This window comes from Sphaeramia orbicularis, unplaced genomic scaffold (genome assembly GCF_902148855.1).
Source record: "Sphaeramia orbicularis unplaced genomic scaffold, fSphaOr1.1, whole genome shotgun sequence".
Taxonomy (NCBI): Eukaryota; Metazoa; Chordata; class Actinopteri; order Kurtiformes; family Apogonidae; genus Sphaeramia; species Sphaeramia orbicularis.
The window spans coordinates 10,001-24,753 of NW_021941532.1; the positions used below are offsets into that span (position 1 = coordinate 10,001).

Genomic DNA, 14,753 nt, shown 5'->3' on the forward strand with positions numbered 1-14,753 from the left:
CCTGTTTTTTTTTTTTTTTCTTTTTCCTTTACACCCTGAACAAGGGACAAGGGGTGCCTGGAGACCCCTAACCCTAACCCTAACCCTGGAGACCCCTGGGATTGATGCAGGCTGTGCTGCGGGTGCAGGATGATGAGAGCACCAACTTCGACGTGGAGGTGGACGTCGATACTCTCTAATTCTGAAAACCTAACCCAACCCTAAACCTGACCCTAACCCTAAACCCTAACCACTAACCCTGACCCTAAACCCTAACCATTAACCCTGACCCTAAACCCTAAACCCTAACCACTAACCCTGACCCTAAACCCTAAACCCTAACCACTAACCCTGACCCTAAACCCTAACCACTAACCCTGACCCTAACCCTAAACCCTAACCACTAACCCTGACCCTAACCCTAAACCCTAACCACTAACCCTGACCCTAACCCTAAACCCTAACCTAACCCCCTAACCCATGTTCCAGTTCATCCACTAAACAGGAAGTAAATGAGGAGGCGGGGCTCCAAACTGGGCTTTTAATGAGTTCATAAAAGCAATACAAAGTCAGAACAAATGAACTCGGATGATAAAAGAGCAACAGCAACAAAACAACAGCATATTTCCACAAAGAACTGTTCTGATCCAATGAACCAGGTTTGGACACAGAGTTTAGGATGGTTGGACCAAACCAGACCAAACCACATAGAGGCCTGTGGATCCAGCTCAACAGTTCCCCCTTACATAGAAATGGTCTGTCCCACATCCATAAAAGGAAGAAAGAAGGGCGGTGATTGGTTCAGAGAAAAGGACTGGATAGGTTTTGCAACAGCTGTTACCCAGAACAGCTGATTATATAAACAGCTGTTACCTGGAACAGACACATAGAATAAAAACATTTTCTATTATGGACATTTTCTTGTGGCAAATAAATTCTCATGACTTTCAATAAACTAATTGGTCATACACTGTCTTTCAATCCCTGCCTCAAAATATTGTACATTTTGCTTCCCCACCCTGTATATTTATTTATTTATTTATTTATTTATTTATTAACAAATACCAGACATGAACTCAAGCCCGAAACCGTGGGTGTGCTGCTGCTGGGTTAGGGTTAGGGTTAGGGTTAGCTGCTGCTGCTGCTGCTGCTGCTGCTGTTGGTGGTGTGTTCTTATTGTTCAGCAGGGATGACCTCCAGCAGAATCTGCAAAGTTCTGTTAAAGGAGTCTGAAAACACACACACAAAGCACACACACACACACACGTGTTTTTATCCTCTTATTGTCATCTCTCTAAAACCAACTATCCAAGTCTAAACTGTAACATCCTTAAAATCCTAATGCTGTGTTCTCTAACCCTACTAACCCTAACCCCATTAACCCTATGTACCCTAGCCCTATTAATCCTAACCATATGTATCATAACCCTTTTAACCCCATCCCTATGTACCCTAACCCCCCTAACCCCATAACCCCTGAGTGGGTGTGGCTTTGGAGTCACCTAACCCCTGAGTGGGTGTGGCTTTGGACTCACCTAACCCCTCAATGGGTATGGCTTAGAGTCACCTCAGCCCTCAGTGGGTGTGTCTTAGACGCACCTCAGCCCTCAGTGGGTGTGTCTTAGACTCACCTCAGCCCTCAGTGGGTGTGTCTTAGACGCATCTCAGCCCTCAGTGGGTGTGTCTTAGACTCACCTAAGGCCCTCTGCAGCCACATGGGCCTGTTGTTGAAGTGGATGAAGACGTAGTAGGCGGGGACGCCGGTGAGGGAAATGGCAAATCCAATGCCTGTGTTCAGCGGGTCTGAATACAGAGACAGGAAGACCATGAAGAAGGAGGTGATGCAGAACACCACTGGGATGAGGAGGGGCACCTGTGGAACACACACAGCACACACACACTTCACACATTCTGTCTTTATAGGCCACACTCATAAATGGTTACCATGGAAACAGGCAGGTTTACCTTTTAGGAACAAGTATTGTAACTTCAAAAGGTCAAATTGTGATAAAAATCAAACTCTATGCAGTTTTTCAGTCCAAGCATTTGCAGCCATGAGTCTGTAATGTCGAGTTTCCTGTTGAACGGCGTCATGGACCGAGCGTCCACCACCTCACTGACCTTAAAGGGGCGGGGCAAGTCGGGCTTGGTGTAGCGGAGGTAAATTAAACCCAACACCACCACACCAATGAAGAGCCAGCGCATGAAGCTCATGAAGTTCAGAAGGCTGTAGATGTCCCCCACAAACAGCTGGAGCATGGTCATGGGATACTGCAAACACACACACACACACACACACACACACACACACACACACACTTTAATACATTCCATACTCAGTAAATACTGGGACATCAGCCTCTTTTTCTCCAGCACAGACTTCTACCATTGAGTCTGTCTTCACCTGGGGCCTCATGTTCACAGACTTGCGTGAATTTCATACTGAAACCTGGTGTACGTCCTTTTCCACGCTCACGTTCAGATGTATAAAGAGTGAAATGACCGTGGAAATGTGCGCTCCTTCACGCCAACTCCACAGCTGGAGTACGCACGTTTCTAGTGCTTTGGAACCTTTGGGGACACTTAGAGGAGACACTGGGAAACTGTTAATAATGTGACAAAGGTCATTCCTCCAATTGATGTGCACATCAGAGATACAGAAGAACGATGAAAACACCGACACGTTATCCTACTGTCAGAGCAGCACATCCACCACCAGAACCAGAACCAGAACCAACCAGACCCTGTATCCACAATGCCAGTCCTGTCCGGGAGGACATTCAGCAACAACCATAGAATGAGACAAGGACACAGAATTCACTGGTTGATAAATGCATTTAATGCAGTATTCATGTCTGTGAGAACATTTATTAGTCGGTCCAGTCGCTCATTGACTCCGCCCATTGTCCTCATGATGTCCTCTGGTGACTCGGGTCAGCACAGACCCATGTCGGTCGGACGGGCATCAGCAGTGGGCTGTGGTGGACCGGAGGACCGGCTAACACTGGAGTCAACAGAAGCCTCTGTGACAGGAGGATGGTCCTACATGAGGCCCCTGATGTTCACAGACTTGTGTGGATTTCATACTGAAACCTGGCGTACACTTAAATCCAGAAAAGTCTGTACACACAAAAACATCCAGATGAATAAAACTGAGCGTACGCCTGAATCCAAGTACACTTCCTTTATTCATCCAATCAGCATGGAAGAGAGCACATGTGTTGGAGTACCTGACTCCTCCCTCTCCACGCCCACATTTAAATATGCAAATCAGTATAAACGGGGTCTGCAGGTGGGATTCCCTCTGGGATTCCCCTGTCTGCATGATCACATGATGACGTCATGGTGGACGCGAGGTGGAGGACGAAACAGGCGGAAGAAGAAAAGAGACGAACTGAGACTGTTTGAGCGGAGACTCGCTGCTATTGTGACACTTTTCTCACAGGGCTGACGCGGATCAGCCCCAAGGTAAATATAGATTTAGTGTTGCCAAAGGTTCAAAAGCACTAGAAACGTGCGTACGCAGCTGTGGACTTGGCGTGAAGGAGCGCACCTTTCCATGGTCACTTTACTCTTTATACATCTGAACGTGAGCGTGGAAAAGGACGTACACCAGGTTTTTGTGCGTACGCACGCTTTATACATGAGGCCCCTGGACAGTCAGTGGTGCCACTGACCCGGTTCACCTGGACAGTCAGTGGTGCCACTGACCCGGTTCTGATCCAATGTGGACTTTATTTTTTCTTTTGATTTGATCACATTCTCATTCCACTTTTTACTAATGGACCGAACTTAATAAACCGAAGTACACATGTGATGAACGGGGCTGGCACTGGACAGAAAAGTCAGGGGTGGGGTCAGAGACAGTGGGTGTTGATGTAAACACACACAGCGGTCCTCCGTACAGTTCTGTCAACTGTCCACAACAGCTGATTGGAGACAGTTTGGTCAAATGGACATGTGACCACATGTCCAGGAGACATTCAGTGTCCTCATTGGTCCACGTCTGTCCTTGGGTCATGGCTGCTGCTGTTAGCTCTGATTACCCATGATGCTCGGCTCCTTCCAGAGGCTCATCTAGAACAAATAGGCTCATGGTTCTGTGGTTTGTTTGGGCTGGAGGACGGTTCTGTCCACAGCAGAACTGAACCAGACCAGCGGACCATCCACTTATTTGATTCAAATCAGAGTTTGCATGTTTGCATTCATACCTAAAATAACAGATCAGACATCTGGGGAAACGAGCTCTGGTCCATTTTAAACAAACCAAATGAAGTAGGTGTGAATACACACTTACACACAACTTTGAAAAATCTTGGCAAGTTTCCACTGAAAACACCCTGAGAACCCCAGCGTTCCCTGAAAAAAGTTACTCATAGGTGGGCAGGACTTTTCAGATTCCCAAGAACTCTTGGGGGCGGGGCTGTGTGTGGAAGAACACACTGACAGTGTTGTTGACGTCAGTGTGTGACTGTAAACTTGTTTATTTGTTTTGTACAACTTAAACCTGGTCGGTGTTGTGACTGTTTGGCCTCTGTAATCACGCCTATCATCTATTTTTTTTTTTGTTTTTTTGTGCAGATCATATGGTTTTATTTGTGATGTGGTAAAACAGAAGGAGCAACAAAACACAGAGTGTCCTTTATGTCAATGATGATGATGATGACCCAGGCTTTTTGGTGGTTGTTCACTGTGCTTCTTTGACCTTAAACTTCTTCTTAGCACCACCTACTGGATTGGAGCTGTAGTTTCTCTTACCTCTGCTCCATACATCATAAGTCTGATTTGAGGAAATCTTCCAGAAGTTTGAGGTGGAAACCCAAACCACACAGATTAGCAGGAATTCTTTTTACCAAGGTGAATAAAAGTTCTTGTAAATGTTGGCAAAGGAGGCAATAGTTATGTATGTGTAAGGGTTAGATTAGGGTTAGGGTCAGGATAGGGTTGTAGGGTCGGAGGTTTAGGGTAGGGTTAGGGGGTTAGGGTTAGTGTTAAGGTCTAATACTTGCAGGTATTAGAACTGAGGAAAATGTGGTGACTTCAGATGACTCCATTGACCTTGTTTGTTCTTTATCTCACATGTCGTCTGTTGTGTCATCTGTTGTGTCGTCTGTTGTGTCTTCTGTTGTGTCGTCTGTTGTGTCATCTGTTGTGTCGTCTGTCGTGTCGTCTGTCGTGTCGTCTGTCGTGTCTTCTGTTGTGTCTTCTGTTGTGTCGTCTGTTGTGTCTTCTTACCGTAGGGGGATCGAGGCTCATTCAGTGGTTCAAAAGACTCAGTGATTCGTGAATGATTCATTGATTCATGAACAATTCAGCGAGTCGATTCAGCGACTCAGCCCTACTCAGCCGCTCATTCATTCAGCGGTTCACTACCTCGGCTCAGTCCGGTCGTCATCGGCAACTAGTCTCATGATGCAATCAGAAATGTTGCCATGGAGACGACCTGCTGCACGGTGCGTCCCACAGCACTTCAACCTCCGACTGAATCAGTGACTCTGACTAGTTTAAGTGATAACGGACAATAATATTAGAAAGTGCTGCTGAACCGATTCAGTTGTGCTGGCGAATCGATTCAACTACTTGACTTAAATGAATCAATTCTTTTGAATGATTCGTTCATGAATCACCCATCACTCATAATTCTTTAGTCTGTTTTTGCCAGTCTTTCGTCTGTTTTTACCAGTCTTTAGTGTGTTTTTGCCAGTCTTTAGTGTGTTTTTGCCAGTCTTTAGTCTGTTTTTTCCAGTCTTTAGTCTGTTTTTACCAGTCTTTAGTGTGTTTTTGCCAGTCTTTAGTCTGTTTTTTCCAGTCTTTAGTGTGTTTTTTCCAGTCTTTAGTCTGTTTTTGCCAGTCTTTAGTGTGTTTTTTCCAGTCTTTAGTCTGTTTTTGCCAGTCTTTAGTGTGTTTTTACCAGTCTTTAGTGTGTTTTTTTCCAGTCTTTAGTCTGTTTTTACCAGTCTTTAGTGTGTTTTGCCAGTCTTTAGTCTGTTTTTTCCAGTCTTTAGTGTTTTTTGCCAGTCTTTAGTCTGTTTTTGCCAGTCTTTAGTCTGTTTTTGCCAGTCTTTAGTCTGTTTTTACCAGTGTTTAGTGTGTTTTTACCAGTCTTTAGTGTGTTTTTACCAGTCTTTAGTGTGTTTTTGCCAGTGTTTAGTGTGTTTTTGCCAGTCTTTAGTGTTTTTTGCCAGTCTTTAGTCTGTTTCTACCAGTCTTTAGTGTGTTTTTGCCAGTCTTTAGTGTGTTTTTGCTAGTCTTTAGTGTGTTTTTACCAGTCTTTAGTCTGTTTTTTCCAGTCTTTAGTCTGTTTTTGCCAGTCTTTAGTCTGTTTTTACCAGTGTTTAGTCTGTTTTTTCCAGTCTTTAGTCTGTTTTTTCCAGTCTTTAGTGTGTTTTTGCCAGTCTTTAGTGTGTTTTTACCAGTCTTTAGTCTGTTTTTTCCAGTCTTTAGTCTGTTTTTGCCAGTCTTTAGTCTGTTTTTACCAGTGTTTAGTCTGTTTTTTCCAGTCTTTAGTCTGTTTTTTCCAGTCTTTAGTCTGTTTTTGCCAGTCTTTAGTGTGTTTTTACCAGTCTTTAGTCTGTTTTTTCCAGTCTTTAGTCTGTTTTTTTCCAGTCTTTAGTCTGTTTTTACCAGTGTTTAGTGTGTTTTTACCAGTCTTTAGTGTGTTTTTACCAGTCTTTAGTGTGTTTTTGCCAGTGTTTAGTGTGTTTTTGCCAGTCTTTCGCGTGTTTTTGCTGGTGTTTAGTGTGTTTTTGCCAGTCTTTGTCTTTGCCAGTCTTTAGTGTGTTTTTGCCAGTCTTTAGTCTGTTTTTACCAGTCTTTAGTCTGTTTTTGCCAGTCTTTAGTGTGTTTTTACCAGTCTTTAGTGTGTTTTTTCCAGTCTTTAGTCTGTTTTTTCCAGTCTTTAGTGTGTTTTTGCCAGTCTTTAGTGTGTTTTTGCCAGTCTTTAGTGTGTTTTTACCAGTCTTTAGTGTGTTTTTGCCAGTCTTTAGTGTTTTTTTTTTTTTTTTACCAGTCTTTAGTGTGTTTTTACCAGTCTTTAGTGTGTTTTTGCCAGTCTTTAGTGTTTTTTTTTTTTTTTTTTACCAGTCTTTAGTGTGTTTTTACCAGTCTTTAGTGTGTTTTTGCCAGTCTTTAGTGTGTTTTTGCCAGTCTTTAGTGTGTTTTTACCAGTCTTTAGTGTTTTTTTTACAAGTCTTCAGTGTGTTTTTGCCAGTCTTTAGTCTGTTTTTACCAGTCTTTAGTGTTTTTTTACCAGTCTTTAGTCTGTTTTTACCAGTCTTTAGTGTTTTTTTTTTTTTACCAGTCTTTAGTCTGTTTTCACCAGTCTTTAGTGTTTTTTTTTACCAGTCTTTAGTGTGTTTTACTAGTCTTTAGTCTGTTTTTACCAGTCTTTAGTGTGTTTTTACCAGTCTTTAGTCTGTTTTTGCCAGTCTTTAGTGTGTTTTACCAGTCTTTAGTGTGTTTTTGCCAGTCTTTAGTGTGTTTTTGCCAGACTTTAGTGTTTTTTTTTACAAGTCTTCAGTGTGTTTTTGCCAGTCTTTAGTGTTGTTTTTTGCCAGTCTTTAGTGTTTTTTTTTTTACCAGTCTTTAGTGTGTTTTTACTAGTCTTTAGTCTGTTTTTACCAGTCTTTAGTTTGTTTTTGCCAGTCTTTAGTGTGTTTTTGCCAGTCTTTAGTCTGTTTTTACCAGTCTTTAGTGTGTTTTTTCCAGTCTTCAGTGTGTTTTTACCAGTCTTTAGTGTGTTTTTTCCCAGTCTTCAGTGTGTTTTTTCCAGTCTTTAGTCTGTTTTTACCAGTCTTTAGTCTGTTTTTACCAGTCTTTAGTCTGTTTTTTTCCAGTCTTTAGTGTGTTTTTTCCAGTCTTTAGTGTGTTTTTTACCAGTCTTTAGTCGGTTTTTGCCAGTCTTTAGTGTTTTTGCCAGTCTTTTAGTGTGTTTTTACCAGTCTTTAGTGTGTTTTTGCCAGTCTTTAGTGTGTTTTTACCAGTCTTTAGTGTGTTTTTGCCAGTCTTTAGTGTGCTTTTACCAGTCTTTAGTGTGTTTTTGCCAGTCTTTAGTGTGTTTTTACCAGTCTTTAGTGTGTTTTTGCCAGTCTTTAGTCTGTTTTTACCAGTCTTTAGTCTGTTTTTTCCAGTCTTTAGTGTGTTTTTGCCAGTCTTTAGTGTGTTTTTACCAGTCTTTAGTGTGTTTTTTCCAGTCTTTAGTGTGTTTTTGCCAGTCTTTAGTGTGTTTTTACCAGTCTTTAGTCTGTTTTTGCCAGTCTTTAGTGTGTTTTTACCAGTCTTTAGTGTGTTTTTTTCCAGTCTTTAGTGTGTTTTTACCAGTCTTTAGTGTGTTTTTTCCAGTCTTTAGTGTGTTTTTACCAGTCTTTAGTCTGTTTTAACCAGTCTTTAGTCTGTTTTTACCAGTCTTTAGTCTTTTTTTTCCAGTCTTTAGTGTGTTTTTACCAGTCTTTAGTGTGTTTTTACCAGTCTTCAGTGTGTTTTTTCCAGTCTTTAGTCTGTTTTTACCAGTCTTTAGTGTGTTTTTACCAGTCTTTAATCTGTTTTTGCTAGTCTTTAGTGTGTTTTTGCCAGTCTTTAGTCTGTTTTTACCAGTCTTTAGTGTGTTTTTTTCAAGTCTTTAGTGTGTTTTGCCAGTCTTTAGTCTGTTTTTTCCAGTCTTTAGTGTGTTTTTTCCAGTCTTTAGTCTGTTTTTGCCAGTTTTTAGTGTGTTTTTGCTAGTCTTTAGTGTTTTTTTTTTTTTTGCCAGTCTTTAGTCTGTTTTTTCCAGTCTTTAGTCTGTTTTTGCCAGTCTTTAGTGTGTTTTTGCTAGTCTTTAGTCTGTTTTTGCCAGTCTTTAGTGTGTTTTTGCCAGTCTTTACTCTGTTTTTACCAGTCTTTAGTGTTTTTTTTTTACCAGTCTTTAGTCTGTTTTTACCAGTCTTTAGTGTTCTTTTTTTACCAGTCTTTAGTGTGTTTTTACTAGTCTTTAGTCTTTTTTTACCAGTCTTTAGTGTGTTTTTGCCAGTCTTTAGTCTGTTTTTACCAGTCTTTAGTGTGTTTTTACCAGTCTTTAGTGTGTTTTTGCCAGTCTTTAGTCTGTTTTTACCAGTCTTTAGTCTGTTTTTGCCAGTCTGTAGTGTGTTTTACCATCTTTAGTGTGTTTTTACCAGTCTTTAGTGTGTTTTTGCCAGTGTTTAGTGTGTTTTTGCCAGTCTTTAGTGTTTTTTGCCAGTCTTTAGTCTGTTTTTACCAGTCTTTAGTGTGTTTTTGCCAGTCTTTAGTGTGTTTTTGCTAGTCTTTAGTGTGTTTTACCAGTCTTTAGTCTGTTTTTTCCAGTCTTTAGTCTGTTTTTGCCAGTCTTTAGTCTGTTTTTACCAGTGTTTAGTCTGTTTTTTCCAGTCTTTAGTCTGTTTTTTCCAGTCTTTAGTCTGTTTTTGCCAGTCTTTAGTGTGTTTTTACCAGTCTTTAGTCTGTTTTTTCCAGTCTTTAGTCTGTTTTTTCCAGTCTTTAGTCTGTTTTTACCAGTGTTTAGTGTTTTTACCAGTCTTTAGTGTGTTTTTACCAGTCTTTAGTGTGTTTTGCCAGTGTTTAGTGTGTTTTTGCCAGTCTTTCGCGTGTTTTTGCTGGTGTTTAGTGTGTTTTTGCCAGTCTTTTATCTTTTGCCAGTCTTTAGTGTGTTTTGCCAGTCTTAGTGGGTTTTTACCAGTCTTTAGTCTGTTTTTTGCCAGTCTTAGTGTGTTTTTTACCAGTCTTTAGTGTGTTTTTGCCAGTCTTAGTCTGTTTTCCAGTCTTTAGTGTGTTTTTGCCAGTCTTTAGTGTGTTTTTGCCAGTCTTAGTGTGTTTTTTACCAGTCTTAGTGGTTTTTGCCAGTCTTAGTGTTTTTTTTTTTTTTTTTACCATCTTAGTGTGTTTTTACCAGTCTTTAGTGTGTTTTTGCCAGTCTTTAGTGTTTTTTTTTTTTTTTTTTTTTTACCAGTCTTTAGTGTGTTTTTACCAGTCTTTAGTGTGTTTTTGCCAGTCTTTAGTGTGTTTTTACCAGTCTTTAGTGTTTTTTTTACAAGTCTTCAGTGTGTTTTTGCCAGTCTTTAGTGTGTTTTTACCAGTCTTTAGTGTTTTTTTACCATCTTTAGTCTGTTTTTTACCAGTCTTAGTGTTTTTTTTTTTTTACCAGTCTTTAGTTCTGTTTTCACCAGTCTTTAGTGTTTTTTTTTTTTACCAGTCTTTAGTGTGTTTTTACTAGTCTTTAGTCTGTTTTTACCAGTCTTTAGTGTGTTTTTACCAGTCTTTAGTCTGTTTTTGCCAGTCTTTAGTGTGTTTTTACCAGTCTTTTGTGTGTTTTTGCCAGTCTTTAGTGTGTTTTTGCCAGACTTTAGTGTTTTTTTTTTACAAGTCTTCAGTGTGTTTTTGCCAGTCTTTAGTGTGTTTTTACCAGTCTTTAGTGTTTTTTTACCAGTCTTTAGTGTGTTTTTACTAGTCTTTAGTCTGTTTTTACCAGTCTTTAGTCTGTTTTTGCCAGTCTTTAGTGTGTTTTTGCCAGTCTTTAGTCTGTTTTTGCCAGTCTTTAGTGTGTTTTTTCCAGTCTTTAGTCTGTTTTTACCAGTCTTTAGTGTGTTTTTACCAGTCTTCAGTGTGTTTTTTCCAGTCTTTAGTCTGTTTTTGCCAGTCTTTAGTCTGTTTTTACCAGTCTTTAGTCTGTTTTTTCCAGTCTTTAGTGTGTTTTTTCCAGTCTTTAATGTGTTTTTACCAGTCTTTAGTCTTTTTTCCAGTCTTTAGTGTTTTTGCCAGTCTTTAGTGTGTTTTTACCAGTCTTTAGTGTGTTTTTGCCAGTCTTTATGTGTTTTTTACCAGTCTTTAGTGTGTTTTTTGCCAGTCTTTAGTGTGTTTTTACCAGTCTTTAGTGTGTTTTTTCCAGTCTTTAGTGTGTTTTTACCAGTCTTTAGTGTGTTTTTGCCAGTCTTTAGTCTGTTTTTACCAGTCTTTAGTCTGTTTTTTCCAGTCTTTAGTGTTTTTGCCAGTCTTTAGTGTGTTTTTACCAGTCTTTAGTGTGTTTTTCCAGTCTTTAGTGTGTTTTTGCCAGTCTTTAGTGTGTTTTTACCAGTCTTTAGTCTGTTTTTGCCAGTCTTTAGTGTGTTTTTACCAGTCTTTAGTGTGTTTTTTCCAGTCTTTAGTGTGTTTTTACCAGTCTTTAGTCTGTTTTTTTCCAGTCTTTAGTGTGTTTTTACCAGTCTTTAGTCTGTTTTAACCAGTCTTTAGTCTGTTTTTACCAGTCTTTAGTCTTTTTTTTCCAGTCTTTAGTGTGTTTTTACCAGTCTTTAGTCTGTTTTTTTCCAGTCTTTAGTGTTTTTACAAGTCTTTAGTCTGTTTTAACCAGTCTTTAGTCTGTTTTTACCAGTCTTTAGTCTTTTTTTCCAGTCTTTAGGGTGTTTTTTACCAGTCTTTAGTGTGTTTTTACCAGTCTTCAGTGTGTTTTTTCCAGTCTTTAGTCTGTTTTACCAGTCTTTAGTGTGTTTTTGCCAGTCTTTAGTCTGTTTTTACCAGTCTTTAGTGTGTTTTTTCAAGTCTTAGTGTGTTTTTGCCAGTCTTTAGTCTGTTTTTTCCAGTCTTTAGTCTGTTTTTGCCAGTTTTTAGTGTGTTTTTGCTAGTCTTTAGTGTTTTTTTTTTTTTTTTTTTTTGCCAGTCTTTAGTCTGTTTTTTCCAGTCTTTAGTCTGTTTTTACCAGTCTTAGTGTGTTTTTGCTAGTCTTTAGTCTGTTTTTGCCAGTCTTTAGTGTGTTTTTGCCAGTCTTTACTCTGTTTTTACCAGTCTTTAGTGGGTTTTTTTACCAGTCTTTAGTCTGTTTTTACCAGTCTTTAGTGTTCTTTTTTTACCAGTCTTTAGTGTGTTTTTACTAGTCTTTAGTGTGTTTTTACCAGTCTTTAGTCTGTTTTTGCCAGTCTTTAGTGTGTTTTTGCCAGTCTTTAGTCTGTTTTTGCCAGTCTTTAGTGTGTTTTACCAGTCTTTAGTGTGTTTTTTCCAGTCTTTAGTCTGTTTTTGCCAGTCTTTAGTGTGTTTTTACCAGTCTTTAGTGTGTTTTTTCCAGTCTTTAATGTGTTTTTACCAGTCTTTAGTCTGTTTTTGCCAGTCTTTAGTGTGTTTTTACCAGTCTTTAGTCTGTTTTTGCCAGTCTTTAGTGTGTTTTTACCAGTCTTTAGTGTGTTTTTTCCAGTCTTTAATGTGTTTTTACCAGTCTTTAGTCTGTTTTTACCAGTCTTTAGTGTGTTTTTTCCAGTCTTTAGTCTGTTTTTGCCAGTCTTTAGTGTGTTTTTTACCAGTCTTTAGTGTGTTTTTTCCAGTCTTTAGTGTGTTTTTGCCAGTCTTTAGTCTGTTTTTGCCAGTCTTTAGTGTGTTTTTGCAAGTCTTTAGTGTGTTTTTACCAGTCTTTAGTCTGTTTTTGCCAGTCTTTAGTGTGTTTTTACCCGTGTTTAGTCTGTTTTTGCCAGTCTTTAATGGTTCTCTCCAGTCTTCAGTGTGTTTTTGCCAGTGTTTAGTCTATTTTTGCCAGTGTTTAGTCTGTTTTTGCCAGTCGTCAGTGATTTTTTGCCAGTCTTTGATTTTTCTTGCCAGTCTTCAGTGTGTTTTTGCCAGTGTTTAGTCTATTTTTGCCAGTGTTTAGTCTTTTTTTGCCAGTCGTCAGTGTGTTTTTTCCAGTCTTTAATGTTTCTTGCCAGTCGTCAGTGTTTTTTTGCCTTTCTTTTTGGGGTTAGGGTTAGTTGGTTGTGTACTCACTAGAATGAAGACAGCTGCCAGTGGTGTGTGTCTACGCAGGTGGATCATGGATAAAACTGGTGGGAGTTGACCTTCACGTGATGCTATGAAGAACATCCTGATGAACACACACAAATATAAGGACGAAGGACTGATCAGAAGAACAGAAGATAAGAACAGAGAAACAGAATCAGATGATGGTTCTACAGCAGAACAGCAGGACTCATGTATTCTGGGTTCAACAGGTCCACCACTGGACTAATCACAACCCGAGCACATCCAAGTCTACACTAACTGACCTCAGTCACATGAGGACTTGTCTATTCATTATAAAACCTATATCATATATATATATATATATATATATATATATATATATATATATATATATATAGTATAGTATAGTACAGGATATAGTATTTTATTATTAGATATGTAAAAACATAATGAAATCAATTATTTTTAAATGCAACATTTGACATGTTTATACTAAAGATAATATATCTTAATATACTGTAAGAAAAAATGTGTAAAATCAATAAATATTTGAGTTGATGGTATCATCTTAGTTGACCTTGACTTGATTTGACTTGGCTCAGTTTGGACACCAGCTCATTCTGTTCCACTACACACATCCACTATCTATGCATACATTCAAACTCCAGTGTATAAATTCAATGTCTTATTGGAATGAATCATTCCCATATTTGTATTATAAGAGACGGTGTGGTCTAAAATGATTAACAGCCTATATTAAAGTGTACAAAGTTATTAGTCAGTTTGGGGTAAAATGGGTCAAAACAGAGATGGAACTAGTAGTGAAAAGGTCATGGTCTGTAAATAATACAACCTGTCAAACTTCCTCCAGAGCTGTGGGTATACGGCCTCTTCACGTATGCTGTTAGGGTTAGGGTTAACCCTAACTGTAGGTGATTTGAACTATATCCAGAGAATGAATGGGAAAATGGCAGTGGCACCACAGGGTTGAGAAACTGTGATCCTCATAGTTTTTTACAGAAAAGCACAGATGCTTTTCTCCACCAACATGCTGACCTCCGTGCAGAGAATAACGCGAATCAAGAACCAAGTGGACTGGATCTCATCTTTATGAATGAGGAAAATATGATTGGTATCACAGAGATAAGACCACCCATCACATCATTATCTCTGTCACATTCAACTGCTATGCATAGGAAACAAGTATGAGCTGGGAAGGTCTCCAGTACCATAAGGCTAACTACAAGCAAATGAAAAAGGAACTCTCAATAAACTGGGAAGAACTTTTTGAGGAGGAGAGTGTTGACCAGAGTTGGGAGCTATTTTCTTGAAAAATTGCATCCTTCTACGGTCCGAAACCCTAACCCTAACCAGTGAAAATGATCTCAGGCCAAGCAGACAGGTTAAGATGGAAAGACAAAGAAACATCCGACAAGATGACGAAGAAGCAAAAGCTGTGGAGGAAATACACCACATAAAGGAATCAGGACAATTAGAGGAAGTACAACCACAAAGGTAACCAGGCAGAGTGCATCTCCAACCTAGTTATCAGTGAGTCCAGGATGGCCACACTAGACCCAGAGAAGGCTGACACACTCAATAACTTCTTTGTGAACATCTTTACTAATGAAGACACCAACAACATACCCGATGCAGAGCTTCAGTCAGAAGCTCACCAATGTAAATATTACTATAGAGAATGTACTCAAAATATTAGCAACTCTGAACCCCAACTAATCCATGGCACCTGGAGGTATCCACCCAAGGATCCTTAGGGAACTGGCAGATGTCCTGAAGTTCCTGTTACACAAAATGTTCTAAAAATCCACAGAAGGCAAACTCCCAGAAACCCTGGAAAAAAGGACATGTCACACCAATATTCAAGCAAGGGGCAAAACATTTTCCTAGTAACTATAGACCTGTTAGCCTCACTTCAGTAGTCATCAGTGTACTGGAGGGCACTGTTCCAGATGAAAGAGTCAAATACATGGAAACAAATAACCTGTTCACCAAGCACCAGCATGGTTTCCGACCAGGATGGTCCACGGTTACAT

At 39.5% G+C, this 14,753-nt stretch overlaps 1 protein-coding gene across 1 annotated transcript; it reads right to left on the reverse strand.

The window, feature by feature from the left end:
* Positions 1–1,020: 1,020 nt before the first annotated feature.
* LOC115416038 (cystine/glutamate transporter-like) lies at positions 1,021–12,821 on the reverse strand. Its single transcript, XM_030129739.1, has 4 exons — positions 12,724–12,821; positions 2,101–2,250; positions 1,675–1,852; positions 1,021–1,208 (listed from the first exon to the last, which is right to left on the reverse strand). Exons 1-4 carry the CDS (start codon positions 12,817–12,819, stop codon positions 1,153–1,155), a joined length of 480 nt encoding a protein of 159 aa, XP_029985599.1. The 5' UTR covers positions 12,820–12,821; the 3' UTR covers positions 1,021–1,152.
* Between the last annotated feature and the right edge of the window lie 1,932 nt (positions 12,822–14,753).